This window comes from Tupaia chinensis, unplaced genomic scaffold (genome assembly GCF_000334495.1).
Source record: "Tupaia chinensis unplaced genomic scaffold, TupChi_1.0 Scaffold140301_1, whole genome shotgun sequence".
Lineage (NCBI taxonomy): Eukaryota > Metazoa > Chordata > Mammalia > Scandentia > Tupaiidae > Tupaia > Tupaia belangeri.
This window is the reverse complement of record NW_006200179.1, coordinates 440,553-456,853: the sequence shown is the minus strand read 5'-3', so window position 1 is coordinate 456,853 and position 16,301 is coordinate 440,553. Positions and strand designations below refer to the sequence as shown.

General features: G+C 36.6%; 1 protein-coding gene across 8 annotated transcripts in view; it reads left to right on the top strand.

Moving 5' to 3' along the window:
- Positions 1 to 16,301, top strand: part of ROBO1 (roundabout guidance receptor 1) — a 1,280,027-nt gene that overhangs the window by 1,099,710 nt on the left and 164,016 nt on the right. For all 8 annotated transcript variants that reach the window (XM_006162599.3, XM_006162600.3, XM_006162604.3 and 5 more), the window contains one exon: positions 11,919 to 12,076. In XM_006162599.3, coding sequence (XP_006162661.1) covers positions 11,919 to 12,076 — 158 coding nt within the window. The remainder of the gene's footprint in view (positions 1 to 11,918; positions 12,077 to 16,301) is intronic.

Below are 16,301 nucleotides of genomic sequence, written 5' to 3'. Positions count from 1 at the left end.
AATTAACAGATCTGAAAGTTACTATGTTCAGGAATAGTAAGAGTGATTTAGGGCAGATTGTCACCAATTAAAGACCCCTTTGTTTAGTCAATGCGTGTCTGTGTATGCTATTTAGAGTTGGGATTTTCCTATCACTGAAATATTCCTTTGGGTAGGGGTGGTGAGTAAATGTTACAATTGGCTACCTTTATTATGCTGCACAAAGATACACTGGTGAAAAGAGTTTTTGTTACTCTTTTTAAATCCCTGATGTTTCTGAATGCCTAGGGAGGTTTAAACTAGGTGATTTTAAACTTTGAAGATTTTTCTCCTCTCAGACTGTTACCATTTTATCTACCCCTCCCCCACCAGACACACACTCAAACCTCCCTCCCAATAGAATTTGAAAACTTCTTTTAGCTTTCTAGAGAAAGAAGAGCATAAGCGTGTGTGTGCACGTGGGCCCATGTTGTTGATAGCCCCTTGCATTTAAATATAAATAATATATTTAAATTAGAGAACATTTTAGTGTTTTTTTAGGCATTTTAAAATATATGTGTGTTTAATGGCAATAAAGTATGAAAATAGGTATTATTGCATTATCTAATCCCGTCTAGTCACAGTAACTCTGGAGTACACCCTTGAGGCCCTTCATCGCCTGGCTTTGTATTCTCATTTGCAACTGCAGGTGGGAGTGGAAGTGAGGGAGGCTGTATGTAAATTATGAAGTTATGCTTTTTATAAGCCATAGTAATACAAACCTACTTTAGGTATTATTATAAATGCTCGAAATGACACTCCTCCACATTTCAGTTCAGAGCGACAGTGCTTCCTCAGGTGAATGTATTCTGAAGTGGAGTAACAGTGGCCTTCTCTTACAAACCACCGAGGAGATGAGCTCAGGTTTGGGACTCTCCTGGAAGGCCATGTGGTAGCCGACTGAATCCACATTCAAATCCCAATTTACCACTTACTAGCTGTATAGTATACATCTTTGTAGGAGCTAGACAAAAATTATTTAATCTCTCATGGGCCACTTTATCTATCTCTAAAATGAGAATTATAATGGTATTGTCCATAAGTTCACTGTGAGCATTATATGATTAGAATGTATAATGTCTTTAGAATGATGTTGACCCTGGATATGAGTGCAGTGAGAAGGAGCTGTTGTTCACATAACATTCTTACTGTTTCTTTCTCTTTTTTAAAAATAATTATTTATTTAATTATATTCATTCACTTATTTACTTTAATTCGACCAGAGAGACAGAGAGAGAGAGAGAGAGAAAGTGAGAAAGCAAGCCACCAGGTCCGGGACTCGAACCATGGTCAGCCATGTGGGAGTGTCCAGTGCCTTAACCACCATGCCGCCTGCTAGTCCCACATCCTTATTGTTTCTTACTAGTGACTTTCCAGCCATTTCTCAAAGACCACTAGGCCCTGGATTCATCTACAGGACAGCCCCAGATAGGAAAAGCAAAACAACATCTCCTTTATCTGCTCTGTGTATCAGACTTTTATGTAAAGTTTCAGTTGAACAAGTGTTCTCTGAAACATACATACACAGAAAGACGGGGAGGCAGAGGGCAGAGAAAGGGGAGAGACTCTGTAATAAATGTTCTGAGATTGGATCTTGTTTATCTTATGAGCCATCACCAAATATAATTCATCATACTTTTATTAGATAAATGAATAAGTGAATCACACAATCTTTAAGAATTTAGGGACTCAGCAGAATCCCAGCGAATTTTACAAATGTTTTAGAGAAACTGTGAACTTCTAAAAACTGTGAATTTTCTGATTAATTATGTAATAACATTTAATATGCTATTTATTCTCTCATGTTTAAATATTGCTATCTGATATCCTCTAATATGTTATTGATTCTCTTATCTCTTAAGCCTAATTTATGGCAATCCTGAGAATGTTGCTTTAAGTTGGTTTTTGTTTTCCAAACAAAACAATTGAGTGAGGTTTAACTATAATTTGCTACTAGGGTTAGATGCCAGTGCAATATATCAGTGAATAGTGGTCATGTATATCACATGTATGTACAATTCTATATATTCACACGTATGTAGTCATGCATGTGTGTATATACATGCATGTATAAATCTAGAATATATCGGTATCGTTTGTATTTTTGTCAGTTTCATCTTCTCAAGAAGTCATTTTCATTTTTATTTCTAAAGTGCACATCTAACCTGTCCCCATTGCTCCAAATCCAGCATTGTCATAATAGTATTAAACCACCATCATCCTCCCTTTAATTATTGCAATAGCATTCTTTTTTAAAGTTTATTTCATGAAAAAGAGACTCAGTAGAGTCCCCCATCACAATCCTCCCCCACGCTCTCACCTTTCCAGACCAACCAAGATATCATGGGCTCATGTGTGCATGCCTGGGAGCACAGGTCAACTGGGGACCCAAATCCAGATCCTCCACATGGCCTCTGACACCGCAGGGCATTGTGCTTCTGCCGTGTCACTATGGCTGGGCCTGCAACATCCTTCTCATCCCATTCGTGTTTCCCTATTTATTTCCCGGAGGGGCTAGCATGAAGATTTAACTACTATTCTTCCATCATGAAACTACTTGGCTTGAAATACTGGATTCTCATAGGAATTAGAATGAAGGATGACTCTTCATCAAGGCTCCTGTGCACAGCAAATCTGGCTGCTACCTTTCCTGCCAAGCCTATGTCTCATTGCTGTCCATTGGTCCCACTACACAGGTTCTAATCTTCTAACTTTTCTTTAGTGTACCAGGATTTTCCTTAACCTGAATTTCCTCTGTCTGCAATGCATATTCATAGGATTAGTTACTTATTTTTCAGGCTTCAGCTTATCTGTTTCTTCCTCAATGCCCTTTTATCTCCTCTCTAAGTTACATTTCTCACTATTCTCTCACACAGCATCCTGTCCTTTTCCTCCATGGTATGTGTCACAATGGTAGTTGTATATGTGTTGTCTGTGTTTATTTTAGTATCATTTGTCAACCCACTGTCTTAGCCCATTTTTGCTACTAGAATAAAATACTTGAGACTGAATAATTGATTAAGAACATAGATTGAGTTCTTATACTTCTGGAGTTTGGGAAAGCCCAAGGTCAAAGGACCCACATCTGGGGAGGACTTTCTTGCTGTTTCATCCTATGGTGGAAGGCAAGAGAACATACAAAAATAGGACTGAATTCATAACTTTATCAGGAGCCTATTATTGTGATAACTCACTCCCTAGATAAGGATATCAATCGACTCGTGATAGCAGAGACTAATCCCAAACTAACCACCTCTTAAAGGTCCCAACACCGTTGCATTCAAATACATGAACTTTAAGGGGCACACATTCAAACCATAGCATCTCCTGTACCTCATGAACTATGAGGGTAGTACTCAATTCAGGTGAAGCCACCATTCAATATCTAATACTTGGTGCATGTAGAGGATACTGGAGAGCTGGTGCTGTAGCACAATGGTTAAGTGCTGGCAAAGGGAGATAAATCTGACATGGTCGGTCATGGTTCAAATCCTGGTCCCAGTGACTTAAAAACACACACCAGGAGCTTATGTGTGCATGCCCGAAATCCTGTGGAATGAAGAAATGGAAGGAAATAATTATAAAGAATGTGGCTTGATCAAAATCCACCTAGGGGAGGGGGTGCTTCCTCGCTCTCACACAAGCATGTACGAATCCTCTGGAAATTAAAAAAGAGAAGACACTATATTGAACACATTTAGAGAATTTCTAGTAAGTCTTGGGTATTGCTGTAGGCATGGGGATGTAGAATGATAAAGACAAACTCTGTTCTTAGGGAGCTGACCTTCAGATACAGAGGCTCAGGCAATCAGTACTAAGTATACCTGTTTGACTGAGGACTTGCTCAGTACAGAGCAACACTACTTAGAAAGGTGGATTTTACAAAAGAAAGAATGGATGGCTGTCTTGCCCTAATCAGGGGCTTGGAGCTCAGATATCTGCGTTCTGTCTCTGTTTTTTTAACCCCGTCAGGCGATTCCTGAGTGCGACTTTCCCTGTGGCACTTAGAAACCCCGTCAATGGCATTCTTTGTCCTCCTTTCCATTCGTACTGGCAGCTGAGAAATTTGGCAATTCCTTACATAGTGACTAATAGCAATAGTTCTTTGCAGATGTAATGCACCATATAAATGGCAAGTCCTGTATAAACATTAAATAATTAGTTTTCATAATAACCCTATCAAGACAGAGTGTAAAACTCTCTGTTTTGTGTGGAAATAACTGAGTCATTGTTAATATACCTATTTAAATCTCAGAATAATGAAAGAATATGTGTTGTGATTCTGAAATTTCTGGCTTCTGTTTTCTGACTCATTAATAAAAATATCCACTAATAATGCCATACAAAATAGTGTTGTATGAAGGCTGCATTTTTTTTTTAATTAATGAATCCATTCATTTGCAATCGAATTTAAAATATTTTGTATTGTGTGTAAAATACAAAGGTCTGGTAAGGAACTGACATCTTTAAATTAGATCATATGTTTATAGCAACTTGACTTACTATGACAATTCTTTGTAGTTTTTCAGAATGATCTCCCAGATTTACAAGTCTGCTACATATTAACTATTTAAATGTTGATTCTTTTTCTTGTACACTTTCTTTAAAATACATTACAGATCTTAACTTAAAACGAGTATGCTCTCTTTACCTTCCGTTTATCTTTAAGACTCAGTGCTTTTGCAATATTTACTATGGAGTAACCCATACAGTAAAAGCAGTGCCATTACGGTGTCTCTGTGTCTGCAAAAAGGGAATGAGGTTTAAGCTTTGACCAATCCTGAAGAAATTCAAGCTATTAAAAGACAAGAGATGACATCCCCTCTTGCCACAGCCCAGCGGAACACAGAAACACGTGGCTATGTTTGTCAGCTTGCTCCTCCAACATCCATTGTGCAAAGGAACATATTGCTTCTAATTACTTTCATTCTGGTAATAGCTTCTCATTCCATTTGTGGTGGCTCCTACTCGTTGTTAGTTGAGTTTGAGTGATGTTTGACAACCATCTATACTATGTAACTTTTTCAGAATATATAATTTTGGGGAAAAATGTACTGCTTTCCTAGGAAAGAGAATAAGTGGCTTCTAAAATCTTCAAAAGCTCTAGTAGTTAAGAAAATAAGTGCTTCTACTAGCATATTTTTTCCCCAGGGTCTTAACCAAAGCACAAATTAAGGTTTAAAAATAAAGTTGCTTGCTGTAAAGAAAAAATACAAGTAGAAGATGACATAATTATTAGAGAATATTCATAGATAAATTTGGTGTCAAATAAAAAAAAAGCAAATAGCATATGCTTTAAATAACAATCATGTGGGTTACCAGGTAGCGTCGTGGTTAAGGTCCTGGACTCCCAAGTGGCCAAACGTGATTCGAGTCCTGGACCTGGCAGCTTGCTTTCTCAACTTTCCCCTTCTCTCTCTCTTCTATTTCTCTCTGGTCAAGTTTAAAAATATTAACAAATAAAATAAATAATTCTTTTTAAAAAATCATGATTAAGTTGTAACTTTAAACAGAGTTGATGTTTCCATGCATCATTTTTTTAAAAAAATTCCTGACTTTAGAAGATGGTATTGTGAAGTAGGGTATACTTCATGAAATATATTTTAACATGTAATTATTTGGGTTTTCCTTTTCAAATGGTTAAGTTATCTTTATGTACATTTGTTCTTTTAGTTGGAATATTTTTAAAGCTTTCAATTATTATTTTAAGAACTATTAACAAGTCTTAAACCCATTTGTAATCCAGATAACACTTTTTTTTTCTTGAGTAATACTATGAACTAAAAAGTGGGAATGCAAATAGAGAAGACGTTAAGTTACACTTTTTCTTTATCCAGTTCCCACAGTCTATCCCTTATTTCAAAATAACCTGCAATAAAACCCTATTGTATTACTCTTTCTTGACAAGGTGACTATTAATGTGGTTTCTTGACAGATATCAGCATTTTGTATACACTTCATTCCAAGGAAAATACAAGAGTTACAGCATAGCTGTCAGGCCCAAAGTATTTGCTCTGTACATATGTGTTAAATGAAAGAATTATAGTTGCTTTGAAATTAAATAACGTTTACTTATGTCAGCATGTAGTTGGCATACAGACAGAGAACTAGATACACTGTAAAAGTGAATAATATATTCTAGTCAATATTAAAGTCTCATTAGTGATTAGTAATTTTGAAGACAGTTAAAATAGTGTACGGAGAGTCCTGCTCTGAGTGGGCACCTACAGAGCTGTTGTCTTTGGGAAAAGAGTTCATTTATTTTCTCCTCCAATATGCCCTACTTTTTAAGGATCTCATTGATTTTTTTTGATTATTGTTCTTTTCCCTGCTGGCAAGAGTTTACTGTTTTCTGCGAGGTTTCATTGATAAATTAGAGTTTTAGGTAGGACAAAATAAATCCACAGACTGAATATTGTGTTCCTCTTTTATTCCCGAGACACCCACTTCTAATTAAAATGCCAATATTTAATTAAAATGCTTATTATTATACAGCTCATTCAGTTATTTTGTGACTGAAATAAAAGAAGAATCATTGAGAAGAAGTAGCATGTCATATGTATTCTGAATAACGAATTCTAATTCAGTATGCCACTGAAGGTATAATGTGGTTTCTTTCAAATATGGAAACATCTAAAAAATACAGGCTTGTGGGAAATATTTGAAAATAACCATGTGACTGTCAAGAGGGTAATGTTCGTTTCCAATGGAAAGAGGCTGAAACATTAATTATGTGATGCTAATTAGGTATTTAGAATTGTGGGCACTGTGTTACTGGAGAGGTGGGCACCTTGGTAGGGAAGAGTCCTTTATGTACTGAGGATCTGTGTTCTTGCCGGGCTATGGAGGCCTTACAAATTCTTCATTTGTGACATGAAACTAAAACATTCTCTTCATTATAGGTTTGTTGTGAAGATGAAAGGAGTTGATATTTAGCTCGGTTTCGTATACAGCAAATGTACAATAAGCATCGGTCATTGCTAGCATCATTATTATACTGCACCATTGTCCTTACCGTTGGTTGGTCTTTATGTGATATGGTCCTCGCCCACCAAGGACCTTTAATTTATTAATTTCTAAAGCAAAATGTTTAGATCACTTATTTGAGACTCTATGATTCACAAAGCCAAAGGCATTGTATTTCACAGATGTTCAATGCGTGTTTTAGGGACAAAATAAATTGTAGGAACACTTGAGTCTACGAGATCAGATGGTGGGATTCTGCAGAGCAGTGATGTCCATCATTGCAAGTCAACCTTGTGCAATATTGGAGTGAATTTGTTAAATACAAAATAGATTAGATAAGGGAATTGCATTTTACAGTACAACAGCGACATGGTTTAAAAGGAAAAAAGAGAAAGAAAGAAAGAAAGAACACTGTCTTTGAAATTGGAATACCTGTGCATTCCTCTGGTCTTTTCCTGATAAATATAACCCAGGCTGGTGGCAGAGCTTCCTGGAACTTCCTTGTCTATGTTTATGGGATAGATGAGATGTTCTCAAAAATTTGCCTGTTTTGTAACATTAGTTCTTTCTGTTCTAAAGGTTTCTATGAAAATCTTAAGGAGTGTTTTATAAGGGGCTGGCAGGGGGCATAACAGTTGAAGTGTTGGACTATCACATGGCCAACCACTGTTCATCCTGGACCTGACAGCTTGCTTTCTCACTTTCCCTTTTTCTCTCTCTGCCTCTCTCTGGTCAAATGGAAAGAATAATGGTAACAACAAAATTAAATAAAGAAATCATTATTTGAAAAGAAGAAAAGTGTCTTAGAAAAAGGTGTTTTACAAATATTGAAACATTCATGATACTCGAAATGCTTTGGCTTGACTTTTTCCTTATTTTCTATATTGCCCCTGCCTTTTTAACTCTACCCAGCTAGGTTGCAATAACACCACTGAATTTTAGAATTCTTTTCTGAAAGTATGTTCACTTCTTTTGAGAATTGTGTTAACATTGGTATTGAGCTTTTGTAAAGGCCAGATGACTGCACACTTTGTTTTAAAAGATTAATTTTAGTTAACCATTTTTTAAAGATTAAAAACTCCCAGGAGATTTAAAGATTCAATGAAGTTTATATTTTCTCTAATTTAGCATAGTAAAAAAAAAAAACAAAAAACCGAAGCAGTTGAAGGAAATATGTATCAACCTCTACACATGAAATAAAAATGTAAACGTGATGTATAATGTTAGGGCATAAAGTTAGGGTCAAATGTTAGGTTTAAAATATGATATTGTAATGTTAGGGCAAATTGGTTTAACACCTTTCTGGGTGATACCTACTTACATGTCCTATAGATGTTAACTTGCTCTTTTTAGAGAAATATTAAACTTTCATTTGGAAATTTAATTTCAGACATTAAAATTCCATGCTATTCAATTGAGAAACTTTACAAAATGTATGCTGCGATTAATAGAAAGGAAAGCAACTGCAAGCTGAGCTTTCTAAGAGATCTATATTTGGGAATTGCTATGATGCTGTTGGTTTTTCTGCAAAATGCTGCCAATCATTTGAGTTTCATTTTTATTTTAAGGACTTAAATGTACACATGAATGAAGGAAATTGGACAATTTAACTAAAAGTTTATATCATTTTACAGTGTGATACATACTATTTTTCCCAAAAAAGAAATGTTCAGGACAAGTATAAAAGGAAGAAGAATTTGCTTTTATAAAGACCAAAAAAGCCTTTAAATTCATAACTTTATGCAAGGTTGCCTGTAGCCATAGGCAGTATCAGAATTTTATGTTTTACAGCTGCAAAAATAATTACATGAGCATTATCTAAACAGCGATCTTTAATGGATTACATTTGGTTAGCTTTTCATTATATACTGTAAAAGCCCAAATAACATAATAAATGGAAAAATTGTTTAAAAAACTTGATTTATCTGACTTAGACCTTAGATATTTTTGCAAGACATTGTATTATTCGTTGGCTTATTTGAGATCTGATTTCAATTTGTCAGTAAGATATAGTATTACCCAGTTGGTTGTATGCTTACAACACCGAAAAATTGTGCAAATTATTTACTTTGATTTGAAAAGTATTTTACTTTTGGGAGTTTCAAGGGTGTTAAAACTTTTCAGAGGTGTTATCATAGACTAAAAATGTGGTCTAGCAAAAGCATATAGTGTTTGTTAAAGTCAGCTCCTTTGTTTTTTCTATAAATCTTGCAGTTTATTTGTGGTACATACTTAACACCTAATAATGATGTTAGCTTATAAATGGTGAAAGTCCTTATGGTCTGTTCTTTCATTATGTGGTAACAGTAGTGAGAGGTGTCAGTTCTACAAAGTTTGCCTGTACATCTGTGTAATTTATTCGTAATACAGAATATTTAAGTTAGAATTATAATAATTTGGAGCAATCTTATTTCTTTTCTTTTTCATTTTGTGTTCTTCCCCCAAATAAGCAAACAAGTCTCCTCCTTGAAACAGTGTTTTCTGAGTGTCAATATAGTCACATCAATCTTACTCAAGTTGTTTCAGCATGCAGATTAAAAAATTGGGGTTTTGTTTGAGTGAGTGTTGTAACTTACTCAGAGGTATGTACCTACTTACCTGGTATGGACAATGGAAAAATACAGAAATGCTGAATTAATATATAGAGTTTTGTAAGCCTCTACACTTGTTTGAGGTTTTGATACCAAAATTTGAGAGTGATTTTTTTTTTCTTTTTGGAGAGGTTTTCGCTATAGGGCATGTGCGCTCGCCAGACAGAGAGAGAGAGACAGAGAGACAGAAAGCGAGAAATCACCCCCCAGTGGGGATGGCCACACCGCAATCCCTTCTCCTCCATTTTCCTCTCAGGACCTTGGGCACGCACGCACATGCGCCTGGCATGAGTTTAAGCCACTGGTTCCAGAATGTGAACCGCGGTCGACTCCGTGGGAGTCCAGAGACATAGCCATTACGCTAACTGCTGGTCCCGAGAGTAATTTTTTTTTTTTTTCCGAGAGGTTTTTTTCACTATAGGGTGCGTGCGCTCGCCAGACAGAGAGAGCCATAGAGACAGAAAGCGACATGCCCTCAGAGGGGATGGTCATGCCACAATCCCTTCTCCTCCATTCTCCTCCCGGGATCTTGGGCACGCACGCACACGCGCCCAGCTTGAGTTTCAAGCCACCGGGTTCGGGACTCGAACCGCAGTTGACTACGTGGGAGTCCAGCGACATAGCCATTACACTAACTGCTGGTTCCCCTGAGAGTGATTTTTGAAATAACAATTTGAGGATAAGTTTTTTTTCCCTTGTCTACTTCATCCATGAAATTGTTGTAAATGCCAGTGGAGGGTCAGCCTGTATTCTGGTGGTTGAAGAAGATGGATCCCATGGGGTCAACTGCGCAGTTTGAGTCCTGGGCCCAGTGTGCTGGACACTTCGACATGCATGCCCCAAATCCCAAAAGGAAGGAGAAATGTAGGAGAAGGGATTGTGGTATGCCCATTCTCTGTCGGAGCTGCGCCTTCACTTTCTATCTGTTCTGCCAGCACACATACTCTCTGGCAACTTTTTTTTTTCTAAATGCCTTTGTAATGCTCTTTCTTTCCTGCCATGTGCCCTCTGACCAAACTTTTTAAAAATTTTATTGGAACGGAAAGCCATTCATTCTAGTGCAAGATTATAGTGTCAAATATTCAATTCAATAGATTTTAAAAGTTTAAGTAATGTTTATCACGCCACATATATGCACTTAATATGCCAATAAATATTTTAAGTATCATTTTAAATCTTGTTAATAAAACAGTTAATATTTTATTACATGATAGGTCAAGGAAAATGCACTGGAAAGCTAACTATTATTAGGCTTTTTACTGAAGAGTGTATCTCTACCCCTGCTTCACAAATAGGGAAACAATGATATGGACTAATGTGTTCAAGATTACATGACCTAGTAAATGATAGAGTTTGTGTTCTGGCACTAATCGATGTCAAATAATCCATAATCTCTTGATGATATCAAGTTATGGAGGAAACAGCTATTGTACGAACTAATTTTAGAATATGCATTTGGCTTATTTTCCACATTTTATTCCAACAGTTACAAGAAGAATAATACTGATTGTTTCATACCATATTAATATTATATTAGTGTCTGGTTGAGATTACGGTTATAAATTCTTTCTTTCTCTAAAATATAAGATGAATAACACAAATGGGGCTAACATCTTTCATTATGAATAGATTTAGGATCAAATGAAATAATATATACCAAAACAATGAGGCAAAACAAAACGATTTACAGAACATGAAGGTAATGCCGTTGGCACCAGGGTCATTCTCATAACTGGTGCCAGCCAGTCATCTCACACACTCACTGGCAATGAAATAGATGATAACGTTGAATGCAGCCCCTTTGCAGTTATATCTAAAGTTTTTTCTTAATGAAAATACTTAAATTAAAATGGTAATAAGCAAAATTTTACACATCTGCCAAATATCTCTTCATTAACTGCATGCTTGTATGTCTCTTTATTTTTCCTTTTGGTACTTTTGTTTATATGTATTTATGATTCATTTACATTATAGAAAACCTTATCTTGATGTGTCACGGTAAAAGGAGGATTCAGTTGTATTCATTAGCACAGAAAAATGTACGTAGTAGACAGAAAAAAATGCTAAAGATAAACCAAATGCTACCTATCAATGCCAATAGCAAAACACACTCATCCCCCCTGCCCCCTGGCCTCTGAAGAATATCAAATCATCCCTCTGTACATACTTAAGGCCAAATGTCTATAGGAAGTAGCAGATGGCTGTATGTACATATAGAATCTTAAGGTTTTGTTACTATAGCTATTAGTAATAGTTTATTGTAATAATGTCTCTTTCACTGAAGTTCAGAGATGAGAATTCAATGTCACTATTGAGTGTACTGATTAGATCTTGTTCCTACAGTACTACGGGATGACTTCAGACAGAACCCTTCCGATGTCATGGTGGCAGTAGGAGAGCCTGCAGTAATGGAATGCCAGCCTCCACGAGGCCACCCTGAACCCACCATTTCATGGAAGAAAGATGGCTCTCCATTGGATGATAAAGATGAAAGGATAACTGTGAGTATTTGAGTGAATGGCGGGGAGCATGTGTCGGTCTAACTGTGCATATCGCCATTGAAGAAGAGAAGTAGGGTTTTATTAAATAGAAGCTTGCATTAGCTCCCATTTCCCATTCTTCTAAAATAAACATATTTCAAATCTCCCTGGGTTGATATGAAAAATTAGTGAAGAAAATGCAAGGTGTTTAGAAATCATTAAAAGAAAAACTGTAACTTCTGTTTTAGTGTCTTAGACTTAACACTTTTATGTGTGATTTAATTATTAACATAATTTTGGTTTATACTATTTCCATGTGCTATAGTAAAAATTATTTATTAAACATAAAGTCATATAATACACTTCCTTAAGGACTCGCAAGTCGCTTAAGGATTTCGTTGTGTGTGTGTGTGTGTCTCTCTTTCTTTTCAATTGATTCTCTCTTTATATATATATAGATTGTAATGTTGCTTTTGAAAAATAAAATATCATTCTAAATGATGGTTAATGATGAGTTTGTCTCATTACAAAATGAAATAATGTGAGTGGATTATTGGATTTCTAGTTCCTGCTCTGATATAGGTAGAGAATTATGTGATCTGTACTAAGTCATGATGTATTTTTTTTAGATTTATTTAATCATTGTACAGCTTTATAATTTGAAACATGGTTTTTCCCAGCATGCGTGAGGTGCTTATCAATCACATCTAAGATTTTACCATATATATCCTCATCAACAGATAACTTTTCATTCGTATATTTATTGAATATTTTTTTCCTGATTCCCTCCTTCCTCACCCATCCCCTGCTATACAGTCAGGTATCTGTGCTTGCCCTGTGATGTAACTATTACACTATCTGCTGGTCCTGAAAACTTAACATTCTTAAATCTGTTAATTATTTCTTCCCTGAATTTCTCCCATTTACCCTCTACTATCCACTCCCCCTTTCATATAGTCTCTGGATCTACAGTTGTCCTCCCTACTATTATATTTCCAACTCTTTCCGTGTCTGCCATAGAGTGCAGACATTCGGTATGTATTGAGTGGGGCATACAATATCTGACTTTCATAGTCTGGAGTTTTCTTCTGGACAGCAGTGACAGTGTATGACTTTTTGCTTGTTCTGTCTTGTGAGATGTTCACTAAAGCATCTGAATCACTGAGCTCTCATTAATTCTATGACTGTACAGTGTTTACTTCCACCATTTCCTCTGCTCAGCACATCCTGATATCTGTCCCTTGTGAATTCATTGGCCAAGATTTAAAGTTCCCCTAGAAAGAGGTATGTGTGAGGTAAAGGCCAGTGCTAAAGGAAGAGACAAAGTTATAATACGGGTCACATAAGCCTAATAAGTGCTTGCACTATTTCTGAATGAGTTAGCAGATTAGTGAAGTGGAGAAGATTGAGGTAAGGAAAGTTTCAGGGTCTCTTAAAGAAAATCAAGCATTTTCCTGCACTGATCTGAATTAGAATAAATCTCTCAAAAGATTTGTATGAAAAGAGCGAGAGAGAGAATTGGGATGAGGATGACCCAGCTCTACTTTTAGGAGATGCTGCAGAGTCACATGGGAAAATGAACAATGTATGGAAACAAGGGTTTTGGGAAAGCATCAAGTGTACAGGGGATTAGAAAGTGTAGGAACAAATGTTTTTCTTGTTACTGATAATGTATTCCTTTTGGCTGTATACACAATTAGAATAACACTGTTTTGCCCTTAAAAATATATTTTAGATCATTTAATTAACATTATCTCTGATTTTCATTTTCCCACACTAATGATCCAAATACAATCAAGCTATTGTTATGTCTTCCTTCATGTCTTTCCTGATTACCTGTTTATGTTCAATATGAATTAGTGACAAAATTCTCAGCATTGCAGATACAGCATGAGGCCAAAAATCACTGAGTCCTTCTGGGGTTTAAATTATACTAATGTGCATATAGGCAAAATAAATGAGAATAATTTGTACTATGTTAAAAGTATAAAGTATAGTAAGTGCTATAAAAATAGTGAAGGGATAAAGGGACCCGTTAAGGTTCAGGTGGGATTGAAACTTTAAATAGGCTCATCAGAAAATGCTCCCATAAAGACCTGAAAACGTTGAGGAATGGAACTATTCAACTATTTGGAAAAGGAGTGTTGTACATGGATAATGCAGTAAAAACAAGACTGTAAGTTGAGGCTTAATTAACACATTTACAAAAGAGCAAAGGGGGTTGAACAGAATAAGCAAAAGAATATTTGTAAGAGTGTCAGGACTATCTCAGATTGTGTAGGACCTTGTAGATGTAAATACTTGGCCTTTTCCTTTGCATAAAGCTGGAGGAAAGTATCAGAGGGTTTTCAGGAGAAGCCCATGTTATCGAAAGCTGACAATAGCAGAAGCAGGAAGACACGCTGAGAGCTTTTGCAGTAACTTAGGCAAGAGACAAATGGTGCTTTGCAGCAATTTGTTATGGGAGGAGCTTGTGAGAGATGGTTTGATTCTGTATATTCTGTGAAGCAATAGCCAACAGAATTTGGTAACAGATTGTATGTGGCTTGTGAGAATAAGTAGTCAAGGATCACTTAATCGATTGACCTAATTATTGAAAGGATAATCTATGAGCTGAAATGCCATTGATTGCAGAACAGATTTGTGGTAGGAAGTATTTGGAGCTCAGTTTTTAGACATGGTTATTTTGGAATGCTTGTTAACTATCCAAGTATAATGTCAGATAGGCAGAGGGACATATGAGTCAGAAATTCAGAGTTGAGGTTGAGGCTGGAGACAAAATTAAGTTGTGGTAGACATGCAAGTATCGTTACTGTAGTGTTCACCTCCTTCTGGGCTGATGAAAGATTTTGCTTCCTCGCTTCTTTGCTAGTGGGCAGATCTGTTTGACTGTTTCAGCTTCATGGGTTGTGAGTGGAAACCAGAGAAATTAAATACTTGATGTGCAATGAGCCTCCAACATTTCCTTCCCCACTATGCATCCATGGAAGCCACATGTTTTAGGTAAAACAGGTACAATGTGGAGGGTACCCCAAGAGTCTGAAGCCCTGAGTTCCATGTAGCAGCGCTTTCCACCACACACCTCTGTACAGTCATGTGATGAAGATGTAGAATGCATGAGAAACACATCTGTGTTGTTTTAAGTTGTGTAATGGTTATGTTGCTGAACTCCCACATAGTTGACCACAGTTTAAATTCTGGACCCAGTGGTTTAAAACTCACGCTGAGTGTGTGTGTTTGTGTGTGTGTGTGTCTTTACATGCATGCCCGAAATCCTGAGAGGAGAATGGAGCAGAAGGGTTTATGACATGGCTGTCTTGTCCAGGGAGTGATTTCTTGCTTTGTGTCTCTGTCTCTCTTGCAAGCACACATGCCCTATAGCAAAAAATCTCTCCAAACACAAAACAAAAAGGAGACTGAAATCACCAAGGACATTTTCATAGATAGAGAGGAAGAGACCCAGTGCTTAGCTTTCAGGAAGATGAGTCAGAAGGAGCAGTGAAAACTGAGAGGGAGCAGTGAGTGAGAAAGGAGGAAAATCGAAAGGCAGCTCAGTAGTGTTTTAAGGAGGTGACAGTGACTGAGTCAATTGCAGTTGGTAGAACAAGTAGTAAGAGTACCTAGAATTGACCATTGGGTTTTACAAGATGGTGGTCAGTCATAGAAGACCTTGATGAGAGCCGTTTCAGTGGAGGGGGAGAGGTTAAAACCTCACTGGACTGGTTCAAGATGGGAAAGATCAAAATTGCACACAGAATAGAAACAACTCAATGTTGTATCTCTAACAGTAGATATAAAATAAAGGTGAGTGCAGTATAGCATTTTGAAAGGTCTCAGTTCCTTTGAAAGGTTATATTTGGTGTGACCACTTGTATGTGTATGTGTTAATTTTTTGTGATATTTGCAATTTAAAAATGTGTGGTAAATTTAGTTTTAAAACTTCTTGAAACTTCCTGCTGTTTCCTATATATTTTATTTATTTATTTATTTTCCCTTCTCCTCCATTCTCCTCTCAGAATCTTGGGCACGCATGCATACGCACCTGGCATGATTTTAAGCCACCAGGTCTGGGACTTGAACTGCAGCCAACTACATGGGAGTCCAGCGGCATAGTCATTACGCTAACTGCTGGTCTCCTGTATCCTATATTGAATTAACTGAAATTTTATAGTTTATGCCAGAAATGTTTAATTTGTTATAGAATCTTCATTAGCTTTTGCTGTCTAGAGGAATTGCTATCCTCTAA